This window comes from Mustela lutreola, chromosome 7 (assembly GCF_030435805.1).
Source record: "Mustela lutreola isolate mMusLut2 chromosome 7, mMusLut2.pri, whole genome shotgun sequence".
Lineage (NCBI taxonomy): Eukaryota > Metazoa > Chordata > Mammalia > Carnivora > Mustelidae > Mustela > Mustela lutreola.
The window spans coordinates 116,136,421-116,150,783 of record NC_081296.1 but is presented as its reverse complement, the minus strand read 5'-3'; the positions used below and the strand labels follow the sequence as shown (position 1 = coordinate 116,150,783).

Sequence of the window (14,363 nt, the reverse complement as noted above, 5' to 3'; positions counted from 1 at the left end):
AGGTTCCCTTAGAAAAACAGATAATTTCAAACACTGGGAAATTCTGGGGGCATGTAGAATCTCACTCTTTAACCTATATTTTGTATGTTCCCTCCCGCAATAGTGTATATCTTCTTCAATTTCTCACCATTATTTTTCTCCTGTTAGCCATACCTGCACCCGTCTTGAGAAAATACTCATAACTCATGAGAATATTGATGTATTATATGCGTAACATGGACTCTTCACATATCCTTGAGTGTGGGAAGATAAAAAAGACCATGCAAGTTGAAACCGTGCAATATAATCTTAAAACTCAGTGGAAAAATTTATGATTATTCTGTGACCTTTACCAGTGTCTGTCAAAACATTAAAAACTCTCTTACTGTTGGTTATAAATGCAGGGAAATGCAAATAATGGTAAAACTCCTATTTAGCACACTGTGATTTAGAACTCAAGAAGCATTGAGAATTAAAGCATTTCATCTCTTTGTAAAAAACTATCATGAGTCATTTGAATCATACTGCCTTCTCATAATATAGCATGACATGAAGAGAACCTTTTTTCCCCCTCTTAGTAAGTGCTCGTACTCCTCCATCAGTCTGCATCAACCACAACTATTTTATTCCTGTACTCTCACTATTGTGAACTGTCTCCTGTGGTTCTTTTAATGCGAAGTGTTTTTACTGGCTTCACTTCCTCTGGGAAGACTTGATCCTCTTTGTCACAATTGCTTTCCTGATTTATGTTGCTAAGTTCACACTCCCTAAGTTCCTCTGGCTTCACATCTAGAGTCTCTCAAGTGTCAACATTGCCACAGTCTTGTGTTTCATCTATACCTTCATTTATGTTCAATTTGAATGTCCCTTTCAGCATTATCATTTTTCATTTTTTTGCTAGACTTTAATCTTTGATGGCGAATGCCTGCTTTCAGTTATCCATTTTTGTAAAATGTCACCTGGGTTTATTGCTGAGAGCCAAGGAGGCAGCACAACTCCACGCTTTGGGTCTGTGCATGGACTGAATAACAGAGGCACCGTGACCAAGATGAAGGGGCCTTGAAAGAAGTGATATGATTGGTTACTGATGGTGATATCTGTTTACTAGTTTACTGTTTACTAGTGATTTGTAGGCTCAGGAGCCAACAGCAAAGTTTATACTTTAAGCAGTTACTTACAGTCAATATTCTATGATAACTGAAATTTGAACTGTGCTGTTGGGAAACTGGTGTTATTTAACTAAACCATAGTTACTGAAAATCATGCCTATAGGAAGTATGTAGGTTGATGATTCTGTGTGTGTGTGTGTGTGTGTGTGTGTGTATTTGAAATAACTTCTAAACCTAGATTCTAGCAAGAAGTTTAATAGTTTTGATTAAAACATTGTTTCAATAATTTAGTTTGTTTTGTGAGAGCAGCGTTTAATTTTGTAAGTATATTTGAATACTCAATCAAAAGAGACAACTATGTAATTTTATCTAGCATTTGAAAAGCAACATAAAACTGAAGTGGATTGTTTGTTTTTTCCCAGTTTTATGTATGGAGAATTGACTGACAAGAAGACCATTGAGAAAGTCAGGCAAACTTTTGACAACTACGAGTCAAACTGCTTTGAAGTTCTTCTGTATAAGAAAAACAGTACGTATCTAAATTACCAATAGGAAGGGTCAGCTTGGTAAATGTTCTCTTTTGGTCAGTGGCTGTTGAGCTATAGAGCAGAGAGAATATCAAACTTTGTCCTTCTCTTGGCAAAGGCAAGGGGTGCTGATGAAATCAGATAGCAGAACTAATTAATGATTCTACCTATGAAAAGCAACCTTTTGAGGAATGGCAGGAAAATATGATGCATTTTAATATGTGTTGGGTGTGTGTGCTGGCGGCAAAATGTTCTATAGTTAATGATCATGGTAAAGATCCTATCGTTACATTACAGCAACTAAAAATGATAGAGGAATTTATTCATTTCTTGTGGTTAATGGAAAAGGCGATTGGTATCACTGAGTGTGTGTGATTCCCTTTCTGCATGTTCATGGCTGATGTGTGTTATTGACTTGAGGTCTTTATGAATATGGCCTTTTCCTAGACTGACTCTTTTGTGTGGAAGGCCAACAGAAGTTTTCCCTACTTTTAGAATAGGCCATTCACCTCTGGTAAATTTGTATTGGTTATAGTGAACTGTTCTCTAGGATGGAATTTGTGAATGATTAATTGTCCATTATATATCACATAAGATCTCATGATATAGAATGTCTTTTAGAATTTGGAGGAAAAAAACCAGCCAAACAAAAAACAACTAATGTACTCCACAACAAAGCTTCCTTTCTAATTTGTTTTCTTTGGCTACTCAGGTCACTGACTTTTGTTTCTTTTTCCCAAGTTGACCTTTTCTCTTTCTTTTTTTTTTTTTTTAATGGACAGTCACTTCACAAGATGGGTCAATTTGTTTCATGTTAATGATAAATGACAGCAAAGCAAATTATCATTTTTTAAAAGATTTATTTATTTATTTGAGAGAGAGATCAAAAGAAAGGGAGAGAGCATGCATGGGAGGGGCAGAGGAGAGGAATATTAAGCAGACTCCCCGCCAGGCATGGAACCCAATGTGGGGCTCAGTCTCATGACCCCAAGATCATGACCTGAGCTGAATCAAGAGTCAGACACTCAACTGAATGTGCCACCCAGGTGTCCCAAAGCCAATTCCTATCCTCAGTGGAACTGGATGGCTCCTAAATTCTTCTCCAGTTTGGCAAGCATTTTAGCTTCAACAGGAAGCACTTGCTCCATGTTCAGAGCTGGCTGGATTTTTTTTTTTTTTTTTTAACAGCATAATTCATCCTCTCCGTCTTAGTCAAACATTTATTCACTATAAAATATTTAGGCTTGAACTTAGATTTCTCTTTTTATTAATAGACCATCAAAGAGACAATCATAACCACAGGCATTGCTTTAAAATTAGTGCAGTTGGTAATGGGAATGGTGGTCTCTAGTGGTATTACTTATGATATATCTTATCATTTCATCTTTCATGTTACAATCAAGGCCAAGGAGGTATTTCTCTTTATTCACAGCCAAATGTCTTTTGCCTTGTCACCTAGAACACAGTCCATTCTGAATGATCTTCTCTGGCCTCTATCAGAGAAAAGTCAAGCTTGAGGTGTCCTCTGGGTCTTTTTAACCAGGTGCATGGTGGATACATATTGATACATATGATACATTTGGATAAATTTGTATTAGAGTCATATGTCAAAACCCTATATCCTTTTCATATAGGATTGTTCTCCTTTGAATGACCTCGATATGTGCTCCAAATTTAGCAAATAATTTAAGGATATTCCTTATTACTAAAGTCATTTCACTTTGACGCTAGGAAGAATAAGAATAAACAAATCTTTGCCTGGTTTTAAAGCATGAGAACCGAATTCATAGTTTCTGAGTTTCTTTAAAATACCTTTGTTGGGGGGGCACTGGGTGGCTCACTTGGTTAAGTGACTGCCTTCAGCTCAGGTCATGATCCTGGGGTCCTGGGATCGCATCCCACATGGGCTCCCTGCTCAACAAGGAGCCTGCTTCTCTCTTTCCCTCTGCCTGTCACTCCCTCTGCTTGTGTGTGCTCTATCTTGCTCTCTGTCAAATAAATAAATAAAATATTAAAAAAAATACCTTTGTGGAGATTGTTTTCTTTACAACCTTTAAATCATGTTAACAAGAAATTGAATTTTACATTTCCAGAAGTTTCCTTCCAAGGTGGTATTTTGCTTTTTTAAAAATGTTTTGAAATTCTCTCATTTGCATTGAGTTTTTTTCATTATTATGAAGGATAGATACCATTTATGTATTTTAGTGGAGTTCTACTACACTTAAAAGAGCTTTAAGAAATCTTATAAATTGTTACCTGAAGGTTCTTGAACATCAACTAAAAAAAGTATGTTCTTGTAACTTTTTAAAAATGTTAGAAAAATTCACATGTCGATAGGTATGTTTTGGGAATTCCTGAATGCTAAGTCTTCCTAACACTTCATTAAGTAATTAGGTTAAACAGCATTTTGCAAATGGAGGGAATGAGATATCTGATTTAACATGTGTCATCACTGACATTTCAGTTTGTAGGCTCTAGTTTTAAGGTGCATTGCTCTCATTAGCAGGGAACTATTTCTGCTGTTGAGAAGGAAGCAGTAACTCTGGGCGGATGATTTATATGGGTCTTTCTGCCTACACAAAGACATCTGTGATAGCCAGGGCCACCCAGTTAATCAATGCCGAGGCACTGCCCTGAGTTTCCACCTACAACTGGCCTCTCTGCCTAACCCTGTAAGACCTTCTGCTCCCTTAAACCCCCAAACCAGAATATGGCTACTCAGCAAATACTCTGCCTACTTGGGGAATCTGACCCTGTAAGTCTACTTGAAAAAGATCTGCCTTGACATCTGAAAGCAGTTTTTAAAAAAAGCCCTGACTCTATGCTAAAATTTGAAAAGTTGCTCTTTTCATAGAAGGTGCAAAATGTAACATCCTCTCTTTTTAGATTTTTAACAGACCTTGGAAAATGACTTTTTTTTTTTAAAAAGATTTTATTTATCTGAGAGAGAGAGAGATCACAAGTAGAGAGAGAGAGAGAGGAGGAAGCAGGCTCCCCACCTAGCAGAGAGCCCGATGCGGGACACGATCCCAGGACCCCGAGATCATGACCTGAGCTGAAGGCAGAGGCTTAATCTGAGCCATCCAGGCAGCCCGGAAAATGACTTTTTAATGCCCTTTTCACTGTTTATGACCGGGCTGCCTCAAGCTCACTGTGTTGGAATAGCCATAGGCCATGTATCTGCTAGCATGTGTGCCTGGTAATTTGTAGACCTGCGTATATCACTCACAGTTCTTGGGTACACTGTGTAGAAGAACAAAGAACAGTCCTCTCTGGGAGATAGTGTGATGGTTTTATGAGATTGTTGGCTTATCTAGTGATCATTTTGGACAGGGCCATGTTTTCACAGGCCCCAGGGTTGCAAAGGATCTGGTTGTCAGAACTGAATATTTTAAAAACACCTCCTCTTTCTAATTCTCTGACTTCTTGAACCTGGTAGTTAAGCCCTCTCTTCTTGTCTAGGTTCCCCACTATGGTGACATTACTTTGTGATTTTTTTTTTTGCCAAAGGTATTAAGGTTTTTCTTTCTTTTTTTTTTTTTTAATGAAGGTTTTTCTAATTTGGTTTTTCTTGCACTGTTAACAGGCTATCAACTCTCATGTAGAATCTATTAATAGTTGCATATTTCATCCCCCAAATCCCAAACCTAACAAAAGCCTTTGTCTTTAAGATAGAAAATTTGGAGAGGCTTTATTGCACTACGGCTTGGAAACAATATAATGGAAAATGTGTCTTCTTGATTCTGATGGAACATTCCTTTGGTGTTTTATCGTTTAATGGATAATTACTCCTTTGAAGGCATTTCTTGTGTCTTTAAATATTTATTGTTTGAAATAATGCCAAATCCTGGTTTGTCCAAATCCAAAGCCTTAAGTGCTCTGAAACTCTGTTTTCTGAAGTCTGCAGGAGCCATTGTTTAAAGAACATAGTGACAGTGCAGAGGATCATAGGGGAAGGGAAGGAAAACTGAATGGGAGGTCATCAGAGAGGGAGAAAGACCACGAGAGACTCTTGACTATGGGAAGCAAACTGGGGGTTGCTGGCGGGGAGGTGGGCAGGGAGATGGGGTAACTGGGTGATGGGCATTAAGGAGGGCACATGATGTGATGAGCACTGGGTGTTCTATGCAACTGATATATTATTAAAAAATGAAGACTATTTGAAGAAAGGAAAAAAAAACATGGCAACAGAGTCAAGCCTTGTTCTTTGAGTGAAGGAGATAGGAAGCAGTGGCTCATGAAGACACCTTAGATCTCAAGGGCTAGGGGCACATCTTTTTTTTTTTTCCCCTTTAAGGTTGCCTTAAAAGCTTCAGGTAGAGCTCTGTGTACAGCAGACACCAAGTGTTGCTGACATCTTCTCTCTCTGATGTGGGGGTGCTGTCAAAGGCATCGAACCATCTTAGAACTCTGATGAGAGAGCCTTGAGGTAGGGATAGCATTTCAAAGGCTCCTCCAAGAGGAATGCTTATCAGAGCATCAGGGGTTGCTGTTGAAGTAATCGGAAACATGCCTCAAAGTGACAGGAAGAGAGCAGCATGTAGGAGTGGTCACACATGATGAAACTATGAAAACGAAGTTGGAGAGAGCAGCGGAGGTGTAGGGACACAGACCTAAAGGTCATGCTGGTGTTTACTTAAGTTGTGACCCTGCCCTTGTGCTCCTGCATGGTGAAAATGTCACTCTCAGCTTTACTTTCACATTTTGAAATTTTGGGTTGAAATATGTTTATTAATATTTGAGCAACTAGTAATTGATACAAAGTTAAAGGTTTTATGTTTTTTTTTTTTTTTTAATTATGGAAACAGTTAAAATACAGTTGTTTTGGTGTTTGTTCCTGGCATAGCAGTTGGCAGATAAAGAAAGAGGAGAGGCAGGAGACCAAATCATTGCTGTGGCTATGTCACCCTCTGTTGTTCTTTCTGTCTCTTACAGGAACCCCTGTTTGGTTTTATATGCAAATTGCACCAATAAGAAATGAACATGAAAAGGTGGTCTTGTTCTTATGTACTTTTAAGGATATTACATTGTTCAAACAGCCAATAGAGGATGATTCAACAAAAGGTAATTTGCTTTTTCTTTAACTTAATTTTCCTTTCCTTTTCTTCTTTCTTTCTTTCTGGAGAGAGTGGGGGAGGGGCAGAGAGAGAGAGAGAGAGAGAAAAAGAGAGAGAGAATCCCAAGTAGTCTCCACGCCCAGAGTGGAGCTGATGTAGGGCTTGATCTCATGACGCTGACATCATGACTGGAGCTAAAATCAAGAGTTGGTTTCTTTAATTGAGCCACCCAGGAGTCCCAACAAAAGGTAATTTTCAGACGAATGGCCACACTTAAGAATTAGGCTATTAAGTATATAATTATTTAAAAATACATATTATTAAGAAAATACATTATTATTTAAAAAAAAAGTATAGGTTGAACTGGAAAACAAAATTTTACTGTGTGCTATTTCTTTTGCTTTACATTCATGCCAGTAATTATCCAGAATTGGTTTTATTCAGTCATATCACTTGAATGGAAATAGCATGTCTATCCAAAGTAGAAGTAATAGGTAACTTAAATTATAATAAGAGACATAAGATAAGGTATAGGGAAGAGCATTATTAATTCAGAATCAATAAATGCGAATTTCAACAACTTCTACCAGGATGAGCTTTGGAAACACAAAATATAACAACCTGTGAGAGGGTTTGGGTGAAGTCCTTTTAACAACACAATTGATCAGTTGATTGAATTTTGTTGAGTTGATTAGAGATTGATTAGTTGACTTTTTTCAGATTACTTTTCACCCTTTACTTATTCAGCTATCGTATTTTCTCTTGGGTACATGCTGTTATAGTATATGAAGAATAATTTTCTTATCAGAGAGTGGCTGGCAAAATGCCAGCATCCGGAATGCAGTCTTACTGATTTAATATTCAGGAGGAGAGTTAGAGGAAGCAGTAGTCAGTGGCATATGCTTTTATCGCCTTTTCTATGTAACTAACTCTCATTTTATTCTCTCCAGTTATGTTTAAATTAAAAACTGGTATCTGATAAATGAAGAATTTCAATTACTTTTAGAAGTTTTTATGACATGTTGTTTTTAATAATCTCAGGAGACTAAAAATGAAATCTTCCTCTTTGCATTTGGCATTGCCTTTTCTTACCTCTTTAAAAAAAACTGGCACAAAAGTTTAATCTTTTCTAACTGAAATCATAATTGTAGACAAATTTTATAGGCTTATTCCTTACATATGAATTCACGTGTATTATACTTGGTCAGTTTTTGGTCAGTTTTTGATTAGTTGTAAGAGGGAAACTTTATTACATATAAACCGTTTAAGGTATAATATGGAACGATTTGTTTGTGAATGTTTCTGAAAATGTGTACATTAAGTCATCTCCTAGAAGATTGAATATTCACTTTTGGGCTCATTCTACCTGTTCTTCTACCTTTACTCATAGACCCAGTGTCTAGAAGGTTTAGGATGAATTGAAATACTGTTTTAAAAAATAGAATAGTATTTAACCTAATAGTTAACCTAATAGTATTTAGTATTTAGTATTTAACCTAATAGTTAACCTAATAGTATTTAGGTTTAATGCTTGTTTGTTTTAAAATACAAGGTGCTCCATACAGTAGCAGCAGAATTTGTGTTCTCAAGCTTATATGGAACATTCACTAGATAGATCATATTCTGGCCATAAAATGCACTTGACCAATTTAAAAGAATAGAAATCTTAAAAGGCATTGTAGGTAGACCACAATGGAATTAAACTAGAAATCAGTAACAGAAAGAGAACTTAAGAAATCTCCAAATATTTAGAAATTAACCAATTTCTAAATAACCCAGGGTTCAAGGAAAAAGCCTTAAGATAAATTGGGAAACTAATTTGACTAACCAAAAATGAAAATACAAGTAATCAAATGCATGGGATATACCAAAAGTAGTGGTTAGATCAAAATGTATGTAACATTAAATGCATATAGGAGAAAAGAAGAAAGATACGAATTTAAAAACCTAAGCTTCCACCTTAGGGAGACAAAGAAGAGCAATTTAAATGAAAGCAAGCTGAAGACAAGAAATAAGAAACCTTAGAGCAGAAATCAATGAACTAGAAAATAGGAAAACATTAGAGAAAATCATTACAGCTCAAAGCTGGTTCTTTAAAAAGATCATCAAAGTTAATAAACCTCTAGCCAGGCTAACCAAGAACAAAGGGAGAAGGCATGGATTAACAATATCAGAAGTTAGAGAAGGACCATCACAACTCATCCCAAGGACATTAAAGCATTGTAGAGGAATATTTTGATCAACTCTGTAGCCACTGAATTGATAATTTAGGGGAAACGGATCATTTCTTTGAAAAACAAACTTCCAGAACTCACACTAGGAGAAATAGATAACCTAAATTATCCTATAGCTATTAAAAATAATAATTAATAAACTTCCAAAATAAAGAAACATCAGTGGATGTTTTTGCTTTTCATTTTTGGCAAATCTACAGTCTTTTCCAAAAAATAGAAGCAGAGAGAATTCTCCTCACTCGTTCTATGAGACCTCATACCAAAATATTCTATGAACCTCATACCAAAACCAGAAAAAGACATTGCTAGAAAAAAACATTATAGATTAGTATTTCTCATAAGTATTCATTTAAAGATACTCAACAAAAATTGAACCCACATGACAACCAAGTGGGATCTATTCCACACATACAAAGGTAGGTTAACATGAAAAAATTTAAACACTGTAGTCTACCATTTCAACAGGCTAAAAAAAAGAAAGAGCATATCATCATATCATTTGACATAGAGCAAGCATTTGACAAAATCCAACACCCATTCATCGTAAAAACTCTTAGCATTGGAGAAGTGTCTGTTCATATCTTCTGCGCATTTTTTTGTATGATTGTCTGTTTTGTGTGTGTTGAGTTTCAGGAGTTCTTTATAGATCCTGGGTATCAACCTTTTGTCTGTACTGTCATTTGCGAATATCTTCTCCCATTCCGTGGGTTGCCTCTTTGTTTTTTTGACTGTTTCCTTTGCTGTGCAGAAGCTTTTGATTTTGATGAAGTCCCAAAAGTTCATCTTCGCTTTCGTTTCATTTGCCTTTGGAGACATATCTTGAAAGAAGTTGCTGTGGCTGATATCAAAGAGGTTACTGCCTATTCTCCTTTAGGATTCTGATGGATTCCTATCTCACGTTGAGATCTTTTATCCATTTTGAGTTTATCTTTGTATGATGTAAGAGAATGGTCGAGTTTCATTCTTCTGCATGTGAACAGACTCTTCTCCAATGAAGACATAGAAATGGCTATCAGACACATGAAAAAATGTTCATCATCACTAGCCATCAGGGAGATTCAAATTAAAACCACATTGAGATACCACCTTACACCAGTTAGAATGGCCAAAGTTAGCAAGACAGGAAACAACGTGTGTTGGAGAGGATGTGGAAAAAGGGGAACCCTCTTACACTGTTGGTGGGAGTGCAAGTTGGTGCAGCCACTTTGGATAACAGTGTGGAGATTCCTCAAGAAATTAAAAATAGAGCTTCCCTATGACCCTGCCATTGCACTACTGGGTATTTATTCCAAAGATACAGATGTAGTGAAAAGAAGGGCCATCTGTACCCCAATGTTTATAGCAGCAATGGCCAAGGTCGCCAAACTGTGGAAAGAACCAAGATGCCCTTCAACGGATGAATGGATAAGGAAGATGTGTGGTCCATCTACACTATGGAGTATTATGCCTCTATCAGAAAGGATGAATACCCAACTTTTGTAGCAACATGGACAAAAGAGATTATGGAAGAGATTATGCTGAGTGAAATAAGTCAAGCAGAGAAAGTCAATTATTATATGGTTTCACTTATTTGTGGAGCATAACAAATAGCATGGAGGACATGGGGAGATGGAGAGGAGAAGGGAGTTGAGGGAAATTGGAAGGGGAGGTGAACCATGAGAGACTATGGACTCTGAAAAACAATCTGAGGGTTTTGAAGGGGTGGGAGGTTGGGGGATCCAGGTGGTAGGTATTGAAGAGGGCACGGACTGCATGGAGCACTGGGTGTGGTGCAAAAATAATGAATACTGTTATGCTGAAACAAACAAACAAAACTCTTAGCAAAGTATGAATGGCAGTCTCAAGTTGAAAAGGAACATCTATGATAAACGATAAACCTACAGTTAACAGCTGACTATCTTAAAGTAATATGTTTTTCAATAAAACATAAATAATTGTTACATGATTTGTGACCTAACATATTTTCTTCAGATGAATTTCTCTTGCTTTCACACTGAATGACAGTAATACTGAGTAAAAAGCTTTCATGTCACATCTTTTCCCTTAAATAATATTTGTATTTATGTTTACATTTGAATATTATTTTCTCCCTTTAAGTGTTTTCTTGACACTGCTGAAGTTAGGGGGAGTACTGTACATTCTCAGTTTTGATATGCTGAACATTGATGGTGTCAGTGTGTGTAGTCTATTTATGGAAACTGAAAGTTGGCAGCATTTTATGTGATATTGGGGAAAAGGTGCTAATATTGAATTGACTTTTATTTCTCAAGTTAATGCCCTTCCATTTATCTGCCTACACCTCCATCTTTGTATCCTTACATCAGAATCTCAGGGTTCTTCATCAGGAAGATCTCTTAAATGCGTATCTTGTTCTTAGAAAAAAAAAAAACATTTGAATAAACTCCAAACAACTCAGACCATTTCATTTTGAATGATATGCTTGATAGGCATGTAGATTAGAATTTGCAGGGAAAATCAGACCCCATTTTGAAAAGCATTAGAGAAGACTATATCTTTTCAGTGCCAGAATTGGTAGAGGAAGAGTTTATTTTAAGATTTTATTTATTTATTTGAGAGAGAAATAATGAGAGAGAGAGAAAGAGGGAATGGGAGGGAGAAGGTCAGAGGGAGAAGCAGACTCCCTGCTGAGCAGGGAGCCTGATGTGGGACTTGATCCCAGGACTCCAGGATCATGACCTGAGCTGAAGGCAGTCACTTAACCAATTGAGCCACCCAGGCACCTGAGGAAGAGCTTATTTTAAATAGGCTTTTATTTTGAGACTTTTCCACATCTTTCAACTATATAACAGATTACTGAAAAAGTATTGTATAATATAACTATGAATGCTGTATATGAGCTTCTTTCTATTATTCATATGAGCTATAAAATTAATATGAAAAATTCAATAGAAATAAAATATGACATTAAATCCTATTTCTGTCCTACTGTCTCTGTGAAGGTAGAAGTATAGGAAAGTATGTTTGGAAATCTTGGCAGAAAAAATGTGTCTCTCAAATTCTTAGGTTGAGTTAAGGAGACCATGGAACTTTTGAGAAAGAGCAGACGAGATTTCATGATAACACTATAGTGTCGAAATGATTTAGGTCTGGAGCGTTGAATTGGGAGACGATAGATTTGTTTTTAATTTAACTCTGGGTACCAGAGTTACTTAACATGAGCCTACTTATGACTTGTAGGAAAATGCTGTTCCCTTTGTTTATCTATTTTATTGATTTTTTTCCCTCAACCAAAAATTCTTATTAGACATACAGAATGGTGCAGGCACCTTGTAGGTCCTGGAGATACATAGTTCCTTCTCATTCTAATGGAGAAGAGGGAGACAGATAAAAACAATCAAAAGAAAACTTCCAATATATGTTTACTTATCTTCTCATTAATATAAAAAACATGGTTATCAGGCACCTGGGTGGCTCAGTCAGTTAAGCATCTGCCTTCAGCTCGTGTCATGATCCCAGGGTCCTGGGATCGAGTCCCACATCCTGCCTCTGCCCCTCTCTCTGTCTCTGTCTCTCTTGAAGAAATAAATAAAATCTTTAAAACAAAAAAAATAAACATGGTTATCACCTGAGAGGAAGGATGGTGAAGAAGTGTTGAAGGCGTGGTGAGAGAGAAGTAGGTATAAAATGGGAACCTAAGAGGGTGGAGGAGTGAGTGGGCAAAGGGAATTTGGAGCTTTGCTGAGCACTAAGGTCTGCTTGGGCTAGTGATCATGAGTTCCACTAGCACCTGTGAGCATGATTATGTGTTTTGCTCCAACCATGTTTAGTCAAAAGTGTATAGATGAAGAGGTAATGAAGAGTTGGATTTCACCAGAGTTGGGTTTGATAAGGTGAATGAATTGAAAAGAATCAGGGCAAAGGATCAGGGAGCTGAGGCTGTTGCAAGGGACAATATACTAGGTGTTTGCAAGATTTTGAAGAAATAATTAGGTAATTGAGTTCTATCTAGGACATAGGAAATAATATTGTAAGATACAGAATAGACAAGTGAATCCACACATTAGCAGGCTAGAATGGGACTTTTACTCCCAGAGCAAGGGTATTTTTACCATCTTTTTCCTCCCTCTCCCCCTTCCTCTTCCCTTCCCCTTCCTCTTCCTCCTCCTTCTTCTTCAGAGTTAGAAGACAATTTAATAAATTTGATGAAGGGCATCTGCAAATATATCTACAGAAATATCATGCTTAATGGTTGAAACATTGAAAGGTTTCCCCTTGAGATTATTAACAAAGAAGCAGTGCCCCCACAGCCACTATTTAGCACTTTACATTTGACCTTCTTAATGTGAAAAGGGGCCGGTTATTAGAGGAAGGGCCCAAGTCCTTCGAGGATTTGCCGTGGTTGGAATTGTTCAATTTCCTACTTGATTTGGTATTTTAACCAAGAAACTCAGATACATGGTTCAAAGACCTGAGTAAACTGGCTAATTCGGAATTTTATTTCTAAATTGTACCTGGGTTAGTAGCTATAACAGGATGGCAGCCAACCAATCTGAGTGCACCTCTTCCTCATAATGAATCTTATGGTACCAAAACTTCATTCTACATTGATTTTTGTTTCCCCTTAACAAGAATGGCACTGAGTGATATCCATGATACCTCTGATTTCTACCATGATGGATGGTAGTAAAAACCATGGAAAGGGAAAGAATCCAGTTTTGATGGAGTAGTTACTGTATGTCAGGAACTTTACATTCTTTATCGCTCTTCCCTATAATTCTGAAAATTAGTATCATTATATCCATTTTAAGGTTGAAGATCCTGACATACAAAGTGTGACTGATTGCCAGTCCCATGTTCTCTCTACTGCACCATACTGTCTCATCCTTTCCAGTGGAAACTTATTATTGTGGTTTGGTCGCCCCAACACCCTGCTCTCCTTTTTTCATACAGCAATTAAGCACAAGTCACGAACACTGATTCTGACAGAATTGAATTGCTTTGAACCAAGAAATTTACTGATAATAATTTAAGGGGGCAAAGAATTTTTGCTATCTTTTGTTCCTGGTACTGAAGTCTTGGAACTATTGCTTAGATAATTAGTCGATGGTACCTGATTCATCATTTGTGATAATACAAAGGGGAAAAACGACAGCCAAGAAATCCATTCTGTTGATTATCCATATGTGTTCTAAAAGAGAGGGCCAAAATCTCTGCCCATTTATCCTGTACGGATATTTTCAAACAGATTCCAAAACTGCCAAGACACTCACAGTGTGAAATATCCTGTGCCAAATAGTTATGTCATCTTCATGCCAATAATTGAGACAAAAAATTCTTATAGAATGAAGCTAACAGCAAAAATAGCAACCTTCCCCTGTGGGAAGCCAATGGTTTTCTTTAGAGAGGAAACAACAGATGAAAAATGAGTAATTATGCCATGTAGTCTCTTTGGCCAAGAGTATAATTGTTTACCTAAGCTTTTCTCGTATAGATTAG

General features: G+C 36.9%; 1 protein-coding gene across 1 annotated transcript in view; it reads left to right on the top strand.

Annotated features, from left to right (window-relative positions):
* KCNH5 (potassium voltage-gated channel subfamily H member 5) overlaps nt 1-14,363 on the top strand; it is a 314,735-nt gene that overhangs the window by 42,454 nt on the left and 257,918 nt on the right. Inside the window, exons 3-4 of the mRNA XM_059182266.1 lie at nt 1,511-1,617; nt 6,551-6,679. Of these exons, the coding sequence (XP_059038249.1) occupies nt 1,511-1,617; nt 6,551-6,679 (236 nt within the window). The remainder of the gene's footprint in view (nt 1-1,510; nt 1,618-6,550; nt 6,680-14,363) is intronic.